Here is a 22862-nt window from a genome sequence, read left to right on the forward strand (position 1 = left end):
GGCCAGACTATTAGGAAGCTTTTGTATTTAAAGAACAATTAATCCAGTTTTTCCTGTAAAGTTGAACATTATCAGTGTAGCTGAAGGTTAACATAGACATCCTGAAAAAGACCAAGAGTCTACAGCCATGATAGCAGCCCTGTGAGGCTGTACTGTACAATGTTAATATGTTGATGTTCAGCAGGTCATTTTTTACCATGTTCACCACCTTAGTTTAGTTACTGTTAAGCATTTGCTAATTAGCACTAAACTAAAAGTAGGCCTACAGTGGAGGTTTAAGTATTTTGTCATAAACCAAAATATTATATATATATATATATATATATATATAATAAAAAAATTGTGTACCTGATGATCATTCTAGATGAAAAGTTATTATGATTCATCCTGAGGGGAACATGAATGTCGGTACCAGATTTCATGGCAATTTATCCCATAGCTGTTAACACATTAGACTAAAAAAACCTAAGATTTCAACATCATGAGTCAGGATCAATCCTCTGGGGACCACGAAATGAAAGATTTAATCCTGTAGTTGTTGAGATATTTCAGTCTGGACCAAAGTGGAGGACCACCCAACTCCCAAGAGTCGTGCCACTAACATAGCTAAAAGACAGGCTACATAATACACAATCCGTAGGCATTTCACTGTTGAACACATTTTCACCTCTGCATGCCATCTGTCAAGAGCTCTTCAAATTGTGCAAGACTTGAGCAGCCGTTCACAGAATATTTTCACGTCTGCTTTCTGCCATCTGAACCCTTGTCAGCTGTGTTTGATGCTTGCAGTACTTGGGCCAAATAAGAACATTTATTACTCTGGCACACCCATTATGATCAACAATATTGACTGACGGACTCCAGATATTTGATTGGTATCTAACATTGAAGAATGGCAACAGAGTAGGGTTAACCAATGAGCCCCTGTTGCCATCAGAACAAAATACAAACTGAAAATCTCAGAAATTCATAGAATTCAGGCATTTGGTGTCTGGATTCAGGAATTCCGAGGAAGGCTGACGCACAGTGTACAGCAGAGCCAAGGAATGCAGACAGACAGTTCTTAATCAACACATCACAGGAGACAACAACCTTCAGAAACTCTTGGCATACGTGAGCATGATGACAGTGGCCTTTATGGCTAAAGTATGTTTATAGACAGTTCATTGCTTCAGAACATTTGGATTTGTTCGAAGTTAAAAGTTAAAATGACCAATGCTGTCATTCTAAGCAGCAATGTTATAAAGGTTACACCAGTGTTTGCATCTGCAGGTCTACGGGGCATTTTAGTGTCTTTCAGTGCATTGCTTTGGTTTGACAGTGGCCAAATTGCAGCCTTAGAAGCTCTGATAAACCCAGCAGCAAACATGTTCGTCTCATCTCTGGTGAAAATATCTCAATGTTGTGTTTGCAACTTGTTGTGCTGCCCCCAAATGGCCAATAAAAATCAATTAACGCAAGTCCACAGTCAGTATCTAAACAGAAATATCACTAACTGGCTTCAAGGATCCACTTAAATGACCAGTTTGTAGGATTTTGCCATTCTTATTTTCAGGTGATTACACGCTAATGAAAACATACCTATGAATATTTTATTCCATTTCTGCCAATAGATCTTCCTAAATGTTACACACTGGACTTTTATATCCGGAATGACATATCCTACTGTATGTAAGCTTACGTTCCACACACAGGTACAAGAGAGAGGACAAAATAACAGAAATATCCTTAAATATTGGGGCCAGTCTTTGCCTTCTACAATATCTGTCCTCTTTAAATAGCTGTAATGCTAAAGCATATGCCAGCAAATTGTGTTGGTTCAGGGATTCATCCAAAAGTAAATCTGTCTGGAAGAAAGAAGTGGCAAAGCACTCAGACCTCATTAACTTCATTACCAGCCTTTATTCAACATAAAAATGTTTGAAATGGAAACATACTGAAGTATTCTCAACAGGCTGTGTCACATTGTTTAGGGTTGCCAGGGCCAATGTGGCACATATCAAGTGCATACCAGTCACCCTCAAGAACTCCACCACTCCTGCTAATGACTCAACCACTTAGGCGGTTCAGGTGTTCTCCATGGAGACTGGAATGAAAGAAACCCCTCACCGGCCAACAAGCCAGGACCTCTGACGCAAAACTGCAAAGAAAACAACATCTTTTGTGGATCGACTCTTGAATTATATCGCTCACTGTTTGACAACAAACAAAACGAAATGAAGGAATATATTCCCTGGGGAACGCCGATGATGCTAATGAGTCAGCTGCAATCCTGAGTGTGTTTACTGTGTTGATGGAGTTTACTGTGCAAAGGTTAAAAACTGTCTACAATGAACACAACCTTTGGGAGAGGTGTGGCATAATGTAATAAAAGACAAAAATCACCCCGTACCTTTTAAAGGTACCTCTATGTAAACCACAAAGACGTTGATTCCAGGCCATAAAACACAATAAAAGTGGGTTATGTTACACCAGTCCCTGAAGAACTGCTGAATATGATATACCACGGCTTTGAGCGACTTATAAACAGCGTGTCACTCCCATTTCACAGGAGGATACTGTCCACCAGCATACCAGTGGTGTGCCACTCATATTAAAGTGTCATACGCCTTTCCTTCGTGATATGCCATGCACAACCTCGTCAATTGTGATTGCTCCCCTCGACACATCCTATTTTAGCTGAGACATAGTGCTAATTAGGAGCTTCACCATTGCAGCTCCCTTTGTGCATTTCATTCATTTATAGTTATTTAAGCATTTGGTCCTATTCAAGGTGACTAGATTTAATTGAATCTTACAGAGAGAAACTCTGGGCATTGGTGTCACCAGTTCACCCTTTTCATTTAGAGAATCCAAATACACCTGACTGATGTGTTGGCACAGAGTCAAAGTGAGAGCAGTGTCCACAAACCAACACAAGTGATGTTCTGCTTGATCATGAGGTGCTGATCTGATTCTCAGAAAGGTGATTGCAATCTAAGCAGGGCAAAACTCTCCTTCAAACGTCAGGTGACACTTAATAAAGCCAGCATGGAGGCCACTCCGGAGATAAGGCCTTCCTCTACTATATACTTACTGATCTGTGATGAGAACAGATTAGGACAAGCTGAGCACATTGCATAGTTTACACACTCCACCTCATGGTCAATCATAGAACAGCAGGTAGAATTTTATGCCTGTAAAGAGTTGTTGCTGACTGCGTCATGTCAAGGCAGATGCTGCTTTAATATGACCTGTCATGTAGTTTTGAGCACAGATGCAGGTTATATGGAGAGACTGTATACGCACTTTATATTGTAGCTTTACAGAAGTGTTGGAACTGCTCCTCTGAGATGACTGCCCACACTTCGCATAACATTTTATGGAACTTGAAAAGGATGAATCAGGATTTAAAATGTTAATAAGGATAAGGGCAGTCACTTTGTATTGGAAATGTATTTAATCTGTAATGATCTGTCCAAATTCTCAGTCAGTCTGTAAGTGCCTTACATCAGTTCTGGGGTCACGGTCTGGTACATTTTTGATACAGCAAGGAATACAAAAAAGAAATGCAAAGTTTGTATGTATGCATTTTGAGAAATGGAATCAAGTCACAGTTCTTATTGTAAAGATTACAGCATAAAAAAATATGCCAACATTTGCAACCTTACAACCTGTACACCAGATGTGACGTTTGTAATATAGGACAAACTTCAGATACCTGACAATTAAGTCCAATCTGACAGTTTTCTCCAACAATGTTTGCTTTGACAGGGTGGAGAAACCCCCTGAGAGCATCCAGGGCCATTTTTTCCACTTATAAGATGTGCACTTGGAGTTGGCAAGCTTGCTTACACACGACCTTCTTCAAGAAATAAAACAAAGCAGACTGAACTATACCTGCACCTGAAAGATACCTGATATTATGGTGCATACTGTAGAATAACTCAGAGAGCAGCTGTAAACATTTGGGTTGGAAATGAATAACTTGTTTCAGGAGAGACAGTCTCACACAATTATGTACAAAACTATGTTTTATTTCAAAAACCTTCTCAATTAAATTCCACAGACATAAAATAAGCACCAAAGTACAACCCTATACATCAGTTACAATATAAAGTTTGCTTTTGTATAATTCTCTCCAACCGCCTGCTAAAGTTGCCCCACAGGACCAATAAATGCAGATAAGACCTTTTTGTATGAATGGCAACGTAATGTCTTTGGTAACAACAAGGTTCAATATTAATCCAAATATTACAGATTACACATTTAAAAAGAAAAAAAACCTACAGGGATAAAAGCGCAAAGCATAATAGATTACATTTAAGCTTACCTTCATTGAACGCTCAAATATTAAAAACATGCACAAAATAGGCTACATCTCTAATAAAAATGTACAACATACTAAAAAACGTGTTTGGATATTGCTTTCAAAACAGAAATTAGTTTCCAAATGTCTAAAATCCACAAAGCTAAAATGTCTGATTCATAAGACAGACGTGTGGGAATGAGACATTTGGCAGTAAAAACACAATGGATGACACTACTGATTGTCACCTGCAGGCTCCTGGTCACTGATGGCCTTAGGTTCTTGACCGAGACGGTTTCCACTGAACAAAACCACAGTCAACTTCAGCCCAGTCTCGCCTCACTTGGGCTTGCACTGTTAGAGGAGGTGCTTTACTCAGCCGGCTCGGTCTTGTTCTTCTTATTCAGGACTTTGCGGAGGCTCTCAGGCATCAGGTAGGGCCTCTCTGCACTGCCATCGTTCCTCTCAAGATCCTCCACTGGAAAGAGATTCAACAAACTGGCATTAAACTATGGTCTTTAGAGCTAAAGTCTATTTCAAACATTTTGAGGCACAATGTTATCTTTTAAATGAGTGGCAAGCTTCATAATTAAATATTCTTAACTCGTAAATCTGGATGATGTTTCACAGTTTCATTTGCATTCAACAAACGTAGGTAGCTTTGATCACTAGCTCACACAGTCACCAACAACAAGAGTTGAAATCCCTTCATTTTATGTGGTGGAGGCTCAAATTGCCTCAAATACTGTTTATTAAACCGACTGCACTGCCAAGCAAATGAATGTAAAACTACACTGCTTTACAGTAAAAACTTCAATATAAGAGAATACAAAGCAGCTAGCCTCAGCAACATCACCAGTATTCATTTATACAGATAAAAAACAGTTACGTGTGAACAGAAATTAAAGTGCAGTCACAGTGCACCTTACTAAAGGAAGAGCACGGATGATCATGTGATTCTGATTGCATAAACTGTAAACAATTAGGTAGAAGTTTAGGTCAAAGAGGTGCAAATAGACCGACATTAACACTGTAAATTAGGCACATGAATGGCTTCAAGTTTCTATTGGCCAGTGGCAGTGGGAGGAACTATTAAAAGTCCAAAACAGGGTTTAGAAATGTCAGTTCACCTCAGCGGAAGCCATTTATACAGTTTAGTTTTCCAGCATGTTCAAAAGAACCATAAACAAACTACAGACATTTCATTAAAACTGAGAAAAAGACCTGTCTGTTAACAAGAGAAACTTTCTAAATGAATTAAAATTGTTTCATCTCCAATGAGAGACTGCCATTTCATAAATCATGCAAATTACCCATCTACAATATTAAAATGTGCGCATTTTAAAGCCCTCATTCCCAGATGCATGCTTTATTTTCCACTGACTGTTTGTTCACTAATCCCCTCTTTTACTGTTGCTAGATTTCTGTTCTTGCACAGCACATATCTGATAATGGTGCATTCACCACTCTAAATACTTTATCATTTCTGAAACAATGGATCCTTGATTTCAGACAGGTTGACAAAAGCAGACGTCTCATGTATAGCCAGTGAATGCTGATTTTTTCCATTCCGAAATAATTGTTGCTGGAAGAGTCCATCAGGTGTAGCTATCTAGCTAATTAACATTAGATCCGCGCTGTCTCTGGTTGACCTTTCAATGTTTCCAGCTTTACAGCCTTCCAAACTCTTATTGCAGCTCCTACACATAGAGAAATACAAAGCTTTAAAGACTTGCTGTGCTTAGTTACAGTTGCTAAGCTATGATTGGACAATCAGTTTTTAGAGGAGGGGTTTAGTAAATGGTCAATTAAGAAAAGAAAGCTTTAAGATCTTATTTCCATGTTTCTTTGATGCATATTTCCTTTTGCATTATCGACACACTCAACTGGCAATAAAAGACACATGCCATTGTTCCGACGACACATTATTACCCAATCCAAGTCCGGAAAATGTCCCATTGGACCGAAAGCCCATTTGTCCGGCAGTCTGTTATCCTGCAAACAAATGCTGATTGCTCTGGAAATACCAGCCTAGTGTACCTTACGTAACACATTTAACTTACATCACGTACAAAACCAACTTAACTGATGCAACTAACGTATTTATTTTAATCCAAACAAACATCTTTTCCTAAACCTTACCAACCAGTTCTGTTGCCCAAAGCTAACCAAACTGCGACCATTTCAACATTAACAAAAAAACATCAACCATGTTTTTATTGTTTATTGTTACCATGATGAAGAAGGTGACCTGACAAAGTTCACCTGACGTTAACTGAAGATATTAAAAAAGGCAAAAAGCTCCAGGGAGAGTGTGTATTTTGGGAACAACAGACCTTTGTAGCAGTGGGCTTTTCTTTAGGATAATGGGCTGTTGGAGAAATGGACTTTTCGGTCCAATGGGAAACTGAACTGAACAATGAGCAACCACTGTTAAAGGCATAGTGCTCTGTAGCTGTACTACAATCTGCCTCTGAGACATGTGAGTTAGGTGCAAAAGAGATTTTTCCAATGGACAAAAAGTACCAGCTCCCGTCAGTCTTTAACTATAACAGTTAAAAAAAGCGTAGCATAGATTTTGTTATCCCAGTAATTCAGTGAAAAATCTGATGACGCGTAAAAAGGTGTTTTTGCCCACAAAACTCCTCTTCTCTAAGCTGCGTCCTCCTCCTGAGCCTGCTGTTGTTTCAAACGGATGTCTTCATCGTCCTGTTGCCGAGCAGCAGACGAAGAGGGTTCCTCAGCCTTGTTCTTCCACAGAATCTCATGAAGAGTTGAGGACATGTAATAAGGCCTTGTGGCTGAACCGTCATTGCGCTCCAGGTCTTCACCTTATTGTATGTATGTATGTATGTATGTGCGTATGTATGCATGTATGTGTGTATGTGTGCGTGTGTGTGCGTGCGTGCGTGCGTGTGTGTGTGTGTGTGTGCGTGTGAGAGTTAATGTTATGGTACGGAAAATTAGTATTTAAATTAAGGTAAAAAAAAAAAAAGGTGTTATAGGGCCAGTAGGAAGAGGAGGTGGTGAATTGTGGGAAGTGAGAAAAAAGAAGGGAGACACAAAAAGAGAAAAAGTCAAATAGCAAGCAAGCAAAGGCAACCGCAGGCAATTCAGATTCAGAAGTTAACATTCAACACCAAGCAGCAGCAATTTCCACTTTAACATACTGTAAGCCACAGACCACTATTTTGAAATGGCGGTGCATTTTTTATGTGTGGCACACCATATTCATGCAATATAGAATTAGTGACAGCCCGACACCGACAGCAATGTGAGACTCGAAGAAGTGATGAAAGTTTAGATTATTAAGCTTTGCATTTTACATTGAGCCCTTTCTTCAACACAACATATCTGCAACGCTCCATCTGACACTTGTGTGGACAATCTTGGAAGTCAACAATGGCTGAGGAGGTGCTACTTACAGAAACAGAGGAAAAGCGTGTCCACACACATTGCGTACACACTGAAGAATCCATGGGCAATGAGGTAGGAGCCAATCACCAAAGTCTGGCGAGGACAACAAGAATCATACGTTCACATTTCATTCATAGTCATCACATCATGATCATGAGCCAGAACAAAAAAAAAAAAAAACTGAATTATACACCAGTTCTGTTGTGTGTTTGATTAGATAACAATGTTTTTTTAGGGAGAAAAAGGACCGTCAGACTCACAATGATGGGTACCCAGTAGTAGTGGAGATTGGGAGCTGTATTCTCAAAGGCCTTCACTCTCCCAGAGAAGAAGAAAAAGGCGAAGATCCCTGTGGAAGAAAGATAATAGAAAACACACTTTAAAGTTACATTCTTGAAAGATGGCTGCCATGACTTGTTTTATTGATGATGTTGTTATACAATAGTCTATAACCTACAATCCCCATAGATTATATTTACACGACATTCCACTTCAAAATGTTCAATACTGCCCGCTGATCAAATGTAAATGAGCTCATTATGTGTGTATAATTGAGGAGTTAAAGTTTGCATTAAAGTCTATGGAAGCCAATACAGTCCCATTGTATTTATAACACAGCACCTGTATACAGTACGAACTAGAGAAAACTTGTTGACTGTGAAAAAGTTCCTTATGATGACCTGTGCAGTTTGAGTTTAAACTGTAACGCATAAAGATCAATGACTTCTCATGATTATAAAGGATGAATATAAATCCAAAAATCATACCAATCAGAATCAACACATGCATTACTTCTATCTTGTAAAATACTGCATATGGTCGGTTAATAACTCAAGCATGAAGAATACGTGTTAAATAAAGAGACTCACCCACGAGCCCAACAATGAGCAGTTTCCCCAAAAACAAGAGGAAATCTGTCACTTTGTCCAGGACAGCCACCCTGAGGGATTAAAGAGAATCATTTATCCTTTGCAAAAAAAGAGACATTTAAATCATACATTAAAAATTTTTGTTCAAAATCCCACAATTGTAAACACCATGTACACTCACCTGATCATGTTCCTCATGAGGAGGAAGAAGGCATCTCTGGCAGAGGTGCAAAAGTTTTTGCCATAAATCGCCACCTGGAAGCAAAATACACCCATTACATTAAAATACTTCAACATTATAAATTATAAAAGTTTCTAATTTTGATGGGCTGAGTACTGTGAAGTAAACGAATAAACCACACACCATAATGTAGGCATTTCTGTTTATGAACTTGATAAATTTCTCCAGACACCAGAAGCAGCACTTCAGACAGCACAACAGGAACTTGGTACACTTATTTTGGGCTCCTGCGAACAAACCAGGATGGATTGATAGGTCAACATTTAACCCACACTGGAGACAGGTCTTTCAGGTGATGATGCACTAGAAGGTAGTTAGTTACTTGAATACAGATTTATGCCTGTCCTTTGCTACTTTTGAATGTGAAACAATCAGAAAGAAATACTGTCTATTCACTGTGGATTGTAGCCTTGAGCAGACATCTAACTGTAGTCAAGAACAGAACCAGACCTTGTAGCTTGTGGTCCAGATACTCCAGCAGAACCCTGATGATCTGAATGATTGAGAGGATGAGGGAGCCGAAAGCCAGAGTTCCTGTATGGTACCTAAAACAAGACGCAAGTTATTTTCAAGCTATGTGTCAACTGGAGTTTTTGTTGTAAAAAAGAGAAAATGATCTCAAAAAGGAGGCAGCATAGATGGAAATGTTATGTGTGAGATGTACTGGCACCTCCTCCCCACACACACACACCTGAGAGATCTCCCAAGGGAAGAAAACACTGGGAAGGCAGGCATGTCATCCGGTTTGACGAAGGCCCAGTAGTACGAGGCAAAAGCCCCGGCCAGGGTCATCTGTCCCAGAGCCGTGACGAAGTTGGCACACCAGAAGAAGAGGAAGACGTTGTAGAACTGCAGGGCGATCAGGTATTTGTGGTAAACGGTCTCTCCACCGTAGAAGGCAAAAAGGCACTCGGAGTCAGGGCACTGCTTTCTCATCAGACTGGATGTGTAGTTCTGAGTACAGATACAGGTTATATAGACATAGACAGACACAGACACAGACACAGACAGACAGACACACAACTTACAGCTGGCTCACAGGTTGCTCTTGAGTGTTCGCATTCTGTCTCATTGAAAACTTTGTAGATGGGTTCATTTGAGGTAGACAAGAAGCTGATGAGTGCGGTCAAGGAGAACAATCATAACCATGTCAAGTTTCCCCAACCTCATTCCCCATCTCAGTAACATTATATTAAATTCATTTTGGCGCTTTTGTCCAGAGTAACTTACAGGTTTTTCCACAGATATGGGGGAGCAATTTCGGGGTTTAGTGTCTTGTTCAAGCCTGAGCTTAGTTAGTTATCCACATGTGCTTTTAAAGTTAATATAAGCCAAATACAGTTGGACACACTTAGATCTCGCAGCTTCCCACTGGCTAAATCAAACTTAACAGGCATGTTCTCGGGAAGTGCCTAAGCCTGTCCAAATCCACAAGGGACCTGAAGTGGACTTTGTGCAGACTTCCATAGAGTCTGCTTGGGTTGCAGACTTCGCCAGACAAACATTACCCATAATCCATGACGATATGGATGTGACAATGTCAATGTCTCATCTCAACGACAACTTGGCCAAGAGATGGCGACAATATTAGCACCAGGCCTAGGGTTGTCATGATGACAAATGATGACAATGACCACCTCATGATATGTATGAAAGACATCTGTGTTCAGTCCCCACGTCCAGACATTTAGATTCAGCCTAATTCTTTAATGTTTGCTATGTTGCGCTCTGATGCTTGAAATGCCTTCCAAATGAACTGAATTACTTCCATTACCACAACCAAAGCATTGTTCATCCCTTTAGGTGCTAGTGTGCCACTGTGTCACGAAATGTCTCGTATAACAAAGCTCAAGCTCTCTTTAATTATTCAAACAAACAACGGAAACTAGATCACCAGGTTATCAAAGTGTAGAGTATTTTCTCCTACCTGTTGCTCCTATGTTTTTGACTCCAGTCAACTGTAAATAATGACACTAACTGACAGTAACATGAAAGGATACACAGCAGTAACTGCCCAGTAGGCGATGACCATGGCAAGGAGGAGGAAAGTGAACAGTGGGTAGAAAAGGGAGGACATCACATGCCCGATGGCTCTGTAAACACAAAAACATCATCAAAACAAAGCCAAAAAAACCCCATCTATCATCACTATGAGTTACATTTCCATTACATCATCTATGCCTGTGCCATTAGTCTGACACTTTAATCCATTACTGTGAGTCCCAGTGAAATTATTTTTAAGTCAGAACAATTTAACAACTTTCATTGATCTGTTTTTCCTCTACTCTCATCCTCTACCTCTAAAAGTGCCGAAAGCTTTAATGTGAAGTCTGACCTGCTAGCTTCTTTGATGAGAGCAATGGCAATGCAGATCCTCTTCCTGAGGAAGATGAGAAGTAGGATGATGATGACCTCCACAATGGCCAGGATGATCACTAAAGGAGAACGATGGCAGAGGGAGAGGTCATGTGGGTGTCCCAATTTTACAGTAATTAAATGTTCAGATTACATGCTGTGTACTAACTGAAGGCTAGCCAGGTCTGTCTGATCTGCAGGTAGACTGTGAAGTCTGTCTGGAAGCCCAGTTGCTGTAGAGTCACATCAGCGCCTGGTTCTCCTTTCAGGGCAGCATACTCCATGTAGCAGTGGACGATACCTACACAGCGACAGCAAATACATGGCATGGTAATAGTGGGTAACTGGGTGTTTTGTTGAAGCAGTGTGCAACAAAACAGAAACAAAAAAATATAAAATCATAAAAATCATCTAATGGGAAAATAAAAGAGTATGAATATCTGGTGTTTCTCTTCTGGGTCTGAAAGAATACAGGGGTATTTTCCAGAAAGCAGGTTTAGTTAAAACTATTGAGTTTGTTAACCGTGAGTTGAGGGAGTTCCAGACACATAAGTCACTTTATCTCTGGTGACCTACAGTGACCTGTAACCTTTTCAACAAACCCTGAGTTTCTCTGTCTCCTCCCCTCCTGCTGAGCCTGAAGGAGTTGTCTAACATCCAGTTCATATTAAAGCTCAATAATGTGCCGAAATTATTAGAAAATAAAGATAATTGAATAATTCCCAAGGACTCTCTTTACTTTGAAAGCTTACATGGAATAAAATCACGAGACTCATTTTTCTGTGATTTTTCCCCCCCATTCAGACAAAAGCAACATATGTTACCGTTCACTACGACTTGATTCTGACATGAAAGCACAATTACGGATTAATGGATTTTAAAACTTTCGGTCAAATATTAGCGTACACATTGTGAATTCAGTCATAGCTGAGAATATGTTGGTTTTCTTTAACATTGTGACACATTAACACAGTAACTGTCAGGTTGGGTTTTTAATGTTTGTTGTACATTTCTGTGGTAATCTACTGTATGTCAAAATAAGAAATGATTCTGTGTGAAGATTTATATATTTCCGACACTGGTCAATGAGTAATCACCTCATATTCATGTTGTGATTTGTCACACTGATGGAAATTTCCTTTCATAGTCTGATCATATTGGAGATTATGTGAATATTTATGTGAGAGCAATTCTGTGGTGGAGCTAAAGATTTTAAAAATGGACTAAATGAACATGAAATGGGACAATGTGTTCAATAAAGAAGTGCATGTAGTCTTTTTGGTTTTTAACAACATTGAATTAAATATAGTCACTAAATGTTTTTAAATAATTATTTATATGTAAAATAGATCTAACCAGGTAACTTTTCAACAGCAAATCTTCATCATTATCTGGTTGGACTATTAGGCTGTTTGAAAGTTGTAAAGTAGATTTTTTTTTTTTTTTTTATCTGCCAGCAAAGATGAAATATAAAAAAAGTCAAAGTCGGTTTTGTTCTCGGTCTAAAAGAAATGTGGTTGACAATGAATAAGTGGACAATGCTAAATAAAAGTGTCAAAACTTTTACTTTTTAGAAGATAAATGAACATGCGTACACATTAATATCTCTAGCTCCACTGGATTAAAATGACGACTCTGCTCTTTATTCACCTGTTGCCATGGTGAATCTTATTATAGGAGCTCCATTGGTGATGGCTTTACTTCTCAAGATGTGTCCCAATATCACTCTACCAAGTGTATCAATTCATCTAAGCAGGTTGTGAGTTTGTAGTGAGTTCACACTGAAGTATACTCAGAACTGTTAGTATGGATACTAAATAACTCTTATTGTTGAGTCTGCTGTTGATGGAATATTCTCCCACAAAAGGAAATGGAGGAGCTGCTCTCTGTGAAATATCCAATTGTGTTTTACAGTAAGCTCTAGGAACATCTCTATTAAATTTTACTGTCTGTGAGGTTTAAGCATTATAAAGTCTGACCAGATATATTGTGTTATCTCCTTTATAACAGTAAAATATGTTCATTTTTTACTCTATACCAACTGTATGTAATCAGTGTGTAGTATGGAATTGGGACACCGCATCAGAGTAACTCTGTTTATTTTACCTGTTGTGGAAACCAAGTTTTCTTTCAGACTTTCTTAAACCTGCTTTCTGAAACAGGCCCCCTGGAGTGCTGGACTATTTAGAGGCGAGTATGACAAAGATTTGGCCCTTACCATATCCTATAACCAGTATCACCATGACGATCATGACCCAGACCATGATCCCTGCCAGGAAGCGCAGGAGGACAATGAAGAGCAGGCTGGTGAGCATAGCAATAACCAACCCACTGGAGAGAGTTGATGGTGGGAGGAGGGGAGGAGGGGAGGTAAGCACAGAGATGGAGTGAGTGAGTGAGTGAGTGAGTGAAACCAGCTGATGTTTCTCTCTTTACAGTTAAAATTGGATCAAAGTTAAAAAAGAAGCAGGAAGCAGATTTACAAATGTAGGCAAATGACTTACATCAGGATCCAGTACCAGGACTGCGTGTAATCCTCGAAGATTTTCATGACCACCTGACGAGCCTCAATAACCAAAGTGGCATTCCTGCGGGGAGAATCCTGTGTGTTTATCTGTTTAGGCATTGTAGAATTCCTCATCAGGGACTATTTGTAAAATGGTGGCAGGTTGGGACAGGCTAGGCTACAGCTATTTTCAAACCGTGACAGAACGGCATTACACACACCACACACACTCACTTTACTCCGTCCACAAGGTCCTTAGCATCTCTGATGTTTCCGTTTCCATCATCAAATTTAGAGTTATTTCCCACAGTTATCACCCCTCCTTCCTGTCCCAAAGCTGGGAAACACCTCCGAGTAACTGAGGGGAAAGTAAAGAAAACAGCAAACATTTAAAAAGGAGGCTCGTCAATTTGACAAAATACATTTTTATACACCAAAACTTTCCAGATTTGCACTGGCTCTACAAAATGTGATATAAAATATTAGATATATATATTTTGCTGATGATGATAGATAGAGATTCATCTTACAGGGCCTGCTGGGGGTCAGCATTGCAGGACAGAGACCTAACTTGAGGATTTGTGGTATACCCTGAAACACAGTATATCCACATAAGGAGGTTTGTGGAAACCTTTAACATAACAGATTGTGCACAAAGAAAGAAGCATCCATGGAGGCTTAGACTCTAAACTTACCATAGTATTGGTCACGCCTTCCTTGCAGAATTGCTTATAGTAGTCAAAGTCATTTTTGTTGCTGTAGGCTTTGACTAATGTCATGAACTTTTCGGGGCACTTCTCCACACACATCTGAAAAAAGAGGAAGCAACATTTACAGTGGGACACAGTTACAATGAGTGCAGGGAATGCATTCCCTGGTCATGATTTTGGATACAAAATGTAGCACAGTAGGGTACAAGTACAAACTATTTTTCAGACAATGGTGATAAAAGCAGAAAACAAAAGCAATAGCAGCGTCCCAAATTCATACCACATTAAGTTTGTAGTGTGTTCAAACAGGGAAAGTGACAATAAATTTAACTCAAAACAGTCAGAACTGAGACTAAAAAGCACTTTTGAGTGTGCTACAGTGCAACATTTTTCTCCCACAGAGCAATGTATACAGGAAATGGAGGAACGGCTCACAGCTGGGAAAGATTTGTGAATGCTGATTAAAAAAAAAAAAAAATGTGTTTTGCGCCACCAGAGAAGAATACACGATGAAAGAAAAGTTGAGTTCACACCTGTGTGGTCGGACACTGGAACTCCAGAAGCACCATGGGGCTGGCACATTTCATGATGTTGAAGTAGAACAACAGTGGCTTCTTCCTGTTATAAAATACATACAAAGGAAACGGGCATGTAGGAAAATCTTCAAGAACGTTGTAATGTTGATGGAGATTTGATGCTTTGAAGCTCACTTCTGCCCCTCACTGTATGCATGTTCTTAAAGTTAGAAGAAATGTCTCAGCAGAGAAGCAGGGAGAATCATAATTATAATCTATTTTTGGAAAGCAACTCACTCAAGCGGGGTGCCAGCCTGCCCACAGAACTGCCCTCGGCTGTCTGTGGGATAGATCACCTTCCTAGGGTCGCCCTGGGACCAGGCTGGAAACAAAAAATAGAAAGTAAAAGTTTACGTTTTTTTTGTGTTTTTTATAGGTAGGTTTTAAAATGTATTTTTATATGTTAAGCAAACCGCAGTGCTGTTTCCTTACCGAGTATTCCCACTGCAATATAACCCAGTATGGCCAGAATGAAGAGGATGCAGCACACAATATCTGTGCAGCCCCTAGAATGGACAGAACAACATTTAAAGGGTTGAAAGAAACTCTCTGTATTCACTTACACACAGTAAAAGTTAGAACTACAGTCACAGCTCACCTGTTCTGGATCGGGCCCTTAAAGGTCGGGTCATACTTTCTTGGCTCGCCTACGTAGAAGAAAAACAGTGCGTTTATCACTCAGTTAGCTTTGTGACTACTGAAAGCACTGCTCAGAGAGAGGTCTGCAACTGTGTGTGTAAGATACACATTAAAAACAGAGATGCACCTTGCACCCAGACTTCTTTTTAAAGGAGATTTAAGGTTAAGAAAGAGTACGCCCCCGTCCTCCCATTCTTCTGTCAGATGACCTTTCCCTCCCAGCAGACACGCCTGGCAACCCAACAAATTCCTCCCTGGTGACTAAGCAGAAGCAAACCCATGTGAAAGATAGAGCTAACACAACTTCAGCCCCTGGATAAAACTACCAAATAATTTATTGCAGTACAGTAATATCATGTTGATGCAAGATTTACAACAGAGATGGTGTCAGTTTTGTTTTTCTGTAATGAATTATGTTATTTTGGTTGTGTTAATAACTAGACTTCCACCAAAAGCACTGTCAGAAGCAACGTTTCCTGTCTGAACAAATTTGTTTAATAATCCCCGGAGCATCCATGGGATTACGATGCATGAAGCTGAAACATCTGCACAAGGCTTCAGTATTAGGGCAACCAAACCTTGGGGTCATTTAAGATGTAATCTAATTTCTGAGCAATCAACTGATGGTCTGTAGGTTCTTATAATTATTGCAGGCTCAGGCGTATAGTTAAGTTTGCTGCAGGTTAACTGAGGTCAGCATGTCGGAAGCAGGAAGCAGAGCGTCCATTATCGAAGCAAATTTATCTCTAGCCTAAGAGCCCTAGTCTAACATTCATCAGGGAACATTAGTTTCACTCAGGTAAGTGAAATAAGAAAGAAATGTGCCACATTGAGCAAATACAAAGCACTCAACAAAAGTCATAAATTTGCGAGCCGCACACCACGCTAAACACAAAATAATGCTTTTATATTGAAAAATCATCAATAGTTCGACCTCATGGTTGCCTTGTTCATGCTTTAAATCTCTCAAAGAACTAACATTAATCCCATAGTGCCACAGCATGTATATGTACATATGTAGCATTGGATCCCTTAGAGTCTACACAGAGGAGTATGATATTCTCTGTGGCATCTTTGCATATTAATTATGTATGTGGTCCAGAGGATAACGCTGCAGCAAGCATTTACCAGACGAGCTCTTAGAGGAGCCTCCACTTCCTGTTCGAAAGACCACAGGTGTTGCATTTCATATATGTGGTGTGATGTTAGTATTGTCCTCTGAGATGCTAGTTTTTTGGGCTTTTTTGACATTTTCACAGATAGACATAAATACACAAGTAAAGAAATCTATTACAGACTCAGCAAAGCAAAGGGAGGCCTTGTTAACTCAATGTGTACCAGAGGAACCAGAGACTTAATGAAGCATTTATTCAGTTTAACATTTAAAAACATCTAGCTGCCACTGACAGAAAAATGTTTAAATTCTCCAACCAGCCACTTAATAGTTAATCCTTATTTTCTGTCTAAAACCTACCAGCCACTTTCACATTTTACCAGCATTTGGCTGGTGCAAATTTCCCAGCCTTTAATATTTGTTTAAGAGAAAATGACTGATAAAAGAGCTCCTGGCTCTCAGACACACACCTGTATAATCAGCAAGGCTGCCAGAAGTTAGCACGTTCCACACAAACACACCTATTCTTCCCCCGCGCTGTTGACATGCTGATACTGCCACTCCAGTTTCACTCAAACAATTTACACACTTTTTAAGCGGTGAGAAAAGAAAAGCCTAAATATTAACCAATACTCCTCTGGGTCATTTGTTTTAGGTGGGTACAGAATGAAAAAAAGAAGAAGCTGTGAATCAATGTCAAACTAGAGCAAAAAGAGCAATTACCATTCTTTCCAAAATATTCTCCATCCTCAGGCATGTTGAAAGTCCTTTGTGGGCCAAATGTTGAAATGTACAGAGAACCCTTTTACATGTGCCCCTTTATCTTGTGGACTTCCTCCTCTCTATCTGCTGGTATAAATGAGAGAGAGCGGGGGAAACAGAACTGTAGAGGGAGAAACCAGTCCAACCTGTCCCTGAATAGCAGTGAGCCTTGGCAACCAGCAGCGCTCCACCTCACTTCCCTTCTGTGTTTATCCTGAAACAACTGCCTCTTTCCAATCTGGGCCCCACCTGTGCATCTCCCTGTCTCCTCCCACTTTCAAAAGCCCTCTTTCCGTCGGCTTTTCCACTTTGTTTCTGTCTCAGAAAAAGCTATCCAAACGGGCAAATGAAACAAACCTACAGGAAGGCTGCGAGTGAAAGAGAAGAGGTGTGTGGACATGCGAAGGACAGGGTGGGGACTGCTGTTGTATACAAGGAGGAGTCAAGTTGCTTAGATCTTATCAAAAACATGTGTTTGGAGTAAACAAGGACAAACTCCACCTCCTGTTGTGTTTTATGTATCTGCTGTGGAAGAGGAACGATATTGGATTCAGATGTGCAAGATACTCTGCAAATACCATATCCTGCAGTGAGTTGAATGCAGTTGAACCCAATATGAAGCTCAAAAAGTCAATAAGTTTGTGAATACTTTCCATTTAACTGCCTTGTGGAGTTCATATCGGATGTACTCAAATGTCTCCCATCTTGTGGGGACATTGCAGTATTGCACTGGGAGTGAATGAGAAAAAAAACAAATCTTTTTAGCGCCCTTTTTTTTCTGCTTTCCGTTTGCGTGCTTTCATTCACTGGACATTTTGGCTCACTCTCTGTTCTGTATTGAGCAGCCAAAAGCAATCAGAGAACGAGTTGAGTTACAAAGAGTCCCCAGAAGGACTAAATGCCACAAATGTTATTTACAGATGCTGACAGAAAGAGAAAATTCAGCTAGAATGACTGAAAGTTTCCATTCTGTTCTTATTTTATGGCCAGTGTCAGTGCACATGGGAACTCTCATCAGGAGTCCTGGCTGTGCTGCAATTTCCATAACAAAATAAAAAAATGTTTCTGGGGAATTTTAATTTCTTGGATGATGATACCACACATGACACACAGCAGACAACAACACTACGATAGTTCTTATTCCATCTATTGTCCTTTCACTGTTCAATTGTGGCGGCTGATGCTAAAGGTCATGCGCAAGTAATCCTGGACCTTTAACTCGGACTGGCAGACAGCTAGTGTGAGTTAAACCCACCAGTCTGGTTTCTTAAACTAAACTAAATTAATGTTTGTATTGGTAATTTGCTACATGTTTAATCAAATTCCAATGAACCACCACTGTGCCACTAGACAACCCTTGGGCATACATTAAAATCATTAAAAACATACAAATGAAGCCACATGTGTAAGAGCTTTGATTTAATTATGAACAGTTTTTCTCACGAGTCTTTACAAGGGAACCCATTTACAGAGAAATTATCTGCATTTGCACTGTGCTTTTGTGTGTTTTTATTATAAATACAGTATTAATGTATCTATTAACTGTGTTAGGGTGTTTATCATTTAACAATTAACCACTGTTAGAAAGAAAGAGAAACTTTCTGGGAACACATAAACAGTCAAATAATACCTGGGTTATGTTAGTTTATGTTGTGTTTTAACAGAAACAAAGTAAAAAATGAAACTGAAGCCAAGCTTTGTGTGTTGCATTGTTTCCTCTTATGTTTCTTCCTGAAAGACAGTGTTTTCTTACGACATTGTTTCATGTGTCAGTGTGGGTTTTCCTGCTTTATTTTCTTGCCACCGCCCTTCACATCCTACATGAAAACTGGTAGGCTCTAAATAATTAAATAAATGATTGCATCGTGCATGCTGACTCATTGTGTTGTTACTGGTAACACCTGAGCGTTTCCTGCTATGACTCAAAATGTCTGCCGTGAGTGTCCTCTGTTAGCTGTACAGCACATATGTGCAGTATCTAGAACACTCTTTGTCACGATCCCATTTACAGACACGTAAAATGAATTGTACTCTTAATTAACTGGCAACAATACAAGATCAGAGAAAACTAGCTAAGTAGTTATTATCAAATGGAACATTGATAATAACATTAACGATGACTCACATTTAGACATTTCTGCGCTGCACTGCAGCAATTAATGATGAAGAAGACTCTGGCATATTACTGTTAGAACCAGGTTTAGTAACTAAACTAGAGACTAAAGTAAAGGTTGAATAAATGGCTGAAATAAGAAAGTTAGTAATAAGTAACAATAATTCTAGAAAACCAAGAGCTATAAATAAAGGGCTGTGATATCATAGCCAGATAATACAGCAGTCAGACTCTTAAACCATTTAGGCTACAGCTGCTGCCCTGCCTGCTTATCTCCCACATGTCTTTCATTACAGTAAGAGGGTGTAGAGTCCAAGTTCAGATCTATTTACAGTGTTAAAAAAGAACCGGCACCACAATCACACACAAACTTACAGTATATATACACAGTACAATGTTGTATCCTTACAAGGAGATTTGGTGCGTCTGTCTCATAATATCTCGAAGTCAAACAACAAAAATGTTTCCTAGCTTCTAAAAGAGTGGACATGTGGACACGCTATACTTTCACACAACACTGACCTCACAACAGTGAAATGAAACTCACAGTGAATCAACTCCTTATCTCTGCTGTTGCACTCAGTGAAGATATTTCTGTTACTCCGACACAGATGACAGAAAGTGAAACCAAGTCAATTCATCCATGTAGGAAGTGGATATAATTAGAAACACTTTACGGACACAAACAGGAAGCAAACACAAAAGATATTTTATAGAATAAGTTTTCTATTTGTAGGACCACACTCCTTAGATACAAAATGCACTGTCCTGACTTCAGTATAAGACAAATTTCAACGAACACGTGAGGATAATAACTAGTAGCTGTTGACGTTCCAAATATTTTGTTGCGTTCCTATTAACAAAGAGACACATTCCTCATCAATGAGGAGGGTCAGCAAGCTCAGCCAAGATCATAAACGCAGGTACTGGCAGAAGAAAGCTGATAAACACAGAAGCTAGCTCAGTAGGGTGGTCCCGCTTCCACATCCAAACTGCTCTGCATGTCCATCTCTTCTTGTCCCCAAACTAATTTTCCCCTGACCTAAAAAACCAACCGGTCTCCCACTGCTCTGAACATGCCTTTGTGTTTCAGACTGTAGACCAGTTGGCAGAACCACTGGACAGTCAGAAGAGTCACATGATCGGGTTTGGGTTGTTGGGGTATGATGAAGCACATTTAAGTGGAAGCCGGTGGCTGCAATGTCGGAGATGTTTGTTAGTAGTGGGGAGGAAACAATGTAAAGTACAGGAACTAAAAAACAAATGAAACAAATCTGCAAACGTAGCTCAGAGAAGCTTTAACATACTGCCACAGACATGAAAGAAAGGCCAGAAAAGCTCGGCATCGGGTTTCAAACCTCCTCTCCTAAATATGGCTTATAATTACACCTAATCTGTACCAGGGCATGGCTGCATGGCTGCTTCCAATCCTGTCATTGAGGTTTCTTGATATACGTTAGCCTGAAATTACTCCAACATGGGGAAGCGTGGTGGACCCTACAGTGTGCTCTGAAAGTTTCTCCCATGTTTAGATTAGATTTTTTGCAGAAAGTCTCAAGTCTCACTGAGCAACTTTAACGTGTGTTGCACTTCAAGTTTCTAACGGTTGCTATCTCAAACGAAAAAACGAAGCCACAACCATCTTCTCCCAACGGTCCAAATGCAATTATGTTCCTCCTCTGTTTCTGCCAATTAAACGTGTGGAACTGCTCGATTCCTTGGCAAACTCTTAAGTATTTCGATTCACAAACAAGCACATAAAGTATGCTGCTATGTGCTGGCTGCCGTGAAGGGTTGGTAATGTGAGTGAATTAGCCATCATGTGGTGGGGCAGAGTGGAAAAGGGTGTGTGCAGAGAAGAGGAAGAAAGCATTATGATAAGAGCCACATCACGAAAGCCAGTGGACAGAAGATGTGCCTCATATTGTTTATTTATTCCTACTTGTCAACATCCTGCTGACGCTAAACATGTTCATAGTTCATTTAATTTATAATTGTGTACTAAAGACATTGATCCAGAATGAGGCCTAAACAGCCTTTTTTCATTCGTGTGAATTGTTTTTTAGCTTAGTTGCCCTGAAAGATTAACAAAGAGCTGTATATCACACCTAGCCTACAACAAGGTGTGTCACTAACAGAGGAAATACACAGTGGCAATCCAAAGCAACTAAATGGATATTGAACAACATATTGAAATGGAAACATGTAGCCTGTGAGAACCAGAGCATATTTCTAAAAAAAAAAAAAAAATATTGCACTACCAAGAGAGACAAATGCAGACTCCTCTTTATGAGTTTGAGGTATTTTCTAATAAGCTCTATACATAGCTGGACCTCAGCTGAGCTCCTGCCTGCTGCCATACCAGCCTGAGGAATGTGGCAACTGGACAAGCAGGAGATACATTGGGACATTGTAAAGCCTGAACAACACACGAGGCAGTCTGTTACCACCAGTTTATTTACACACAACTCGACTAGTGCAAACATGACAGGAAAAACAACAACTTTCTGTCTCTGTAGGTACAAGCTAATATTTAGGCTGCCATATGCTTTAAGTTCAGAGAGAAAGTGGTCCACTGGTGCGACAATAAAATAATAATATAATATAATAAAAAAAAAAACACAACAAACGTATTAATATAAATCCTTGTTTCAAGAACTATTCGCGCTAACACAGAGACGACACGTCTTGCGACAAGACAAAACCAGCTAACCTAGGTTTATAGATGTAAGGCAGCTATCCCAAGCACAACATCAAGTGAAACATGCCCGTGTTAGACTTTAAATAATTACCATATTTCGGTTGCTCCTCCAGTTCCATGTTCACGAAGTGTTTCCTCTGGGCTAAAGGTGCTCACAGACGGCCACTAGAGCATATTTCCAGGCTTCACAGATGTCTTCGTGGGACGCTTCTGTCAACTTCAGGACTTCAGGGTAGAAAAAAATCCGCTCCAAAAACTGTCCTGCTAACATTTAAAGGGAGAATGCTCAGAGGAGAGCGCTGACCAATCAAAACGCGGGAGAACGTGATAGACAAGGCGCTGGACCAATCACCGAGCGAGGGGCGGGAGTTTAGTCCTGGAGACGGGCATGTTTTCTAGTACCGTTAACTGAGACACCCGCAGCTGTCCAATGAGCGGCTGTTACCGTCTAATAAGCTATGGCAATGCCCCAAAATACAATTAATATTAATAAAACATACTTCACTTGTGTTTGTCCATCATTACTCATTCACAATGAAAATGTGTCTTCATCAGCAAAGAGTGATGCAGCC

General features: G+C 39.8%; 1 protein-coding gene across 4 annotated transcripts; it reads right to left on the bottom strand.

Annotated features, from left to right (window-relative positions):
- Nucleotides 1-3995: 3995 nt before the first annotated feature.
- LOC127355956 (choline transporter-like protein 2) lies at nt 3996-22548 on the bottom strand. Of its 4 annotated transcripts, none has more exons than XM_051387304.1 (22): nt 22382-22548; nt 15560-15608; nt 15394-15467; nt 15199-15283; nt 14920-15004; nt 14372-14485; nt 14207-14267; nt 13911-14034; nt 13675-13758; nt 13389-13501; nt 11340-11471; nt 11151-11250; nt 10816-10908; nt 9844-9928; nt 9507-9769; nt 9266-9360; nt 8939-9042; nt 8756-8829; nt 8575-8645; nt 7966-8054; nt 7714-7798; nt 3996-4766 (listed from the first exon to the last, which is right to left on the bottom strand). In XM_051387304.1, the coding sequence occupies exons 1-22, from the start codon at nt 22407-22409 to the stop codon at nt 4660-4662; spliced, it is 2115 nt and encodes a 704-aa protein (XP_051243264.1). In that variant the 5' UTR covers nt 22410-22548; the 3' UTR covers nt 3996-4659. The 4 variants fall into 4 exon arrangements, with proteins under 4 accessions (XP_051243264.1, XP_051243263.1, XP_051243261.1 ...); XM_051387303.1 differs by lacking the exon at nt 22382-22548 and adding an exon at nt 17438-17864; XM_051387301.1 differs by lacking the exon at nt 3996-4766 and adding an exon at nt 5000-7119.
- Nucleotides 22549-22862: the final 314 nt, after the last annotated feature.

This window comes from Dicentrarchus labrax, unplaced genomic scaffold (genome assembly GCF_905237075.1).
Source record: "Dicentrarchus labrax unplaced genomic scaffold, dlabrax2021, whole genome shotgun sequence".
In the NCBI taxonomy this organism is placed as follows: Eukaryota; Metazoa; Chordata; class Actinopteri; family Moronidae; genus Dicentrarchus; species Dicentrarchus labrax.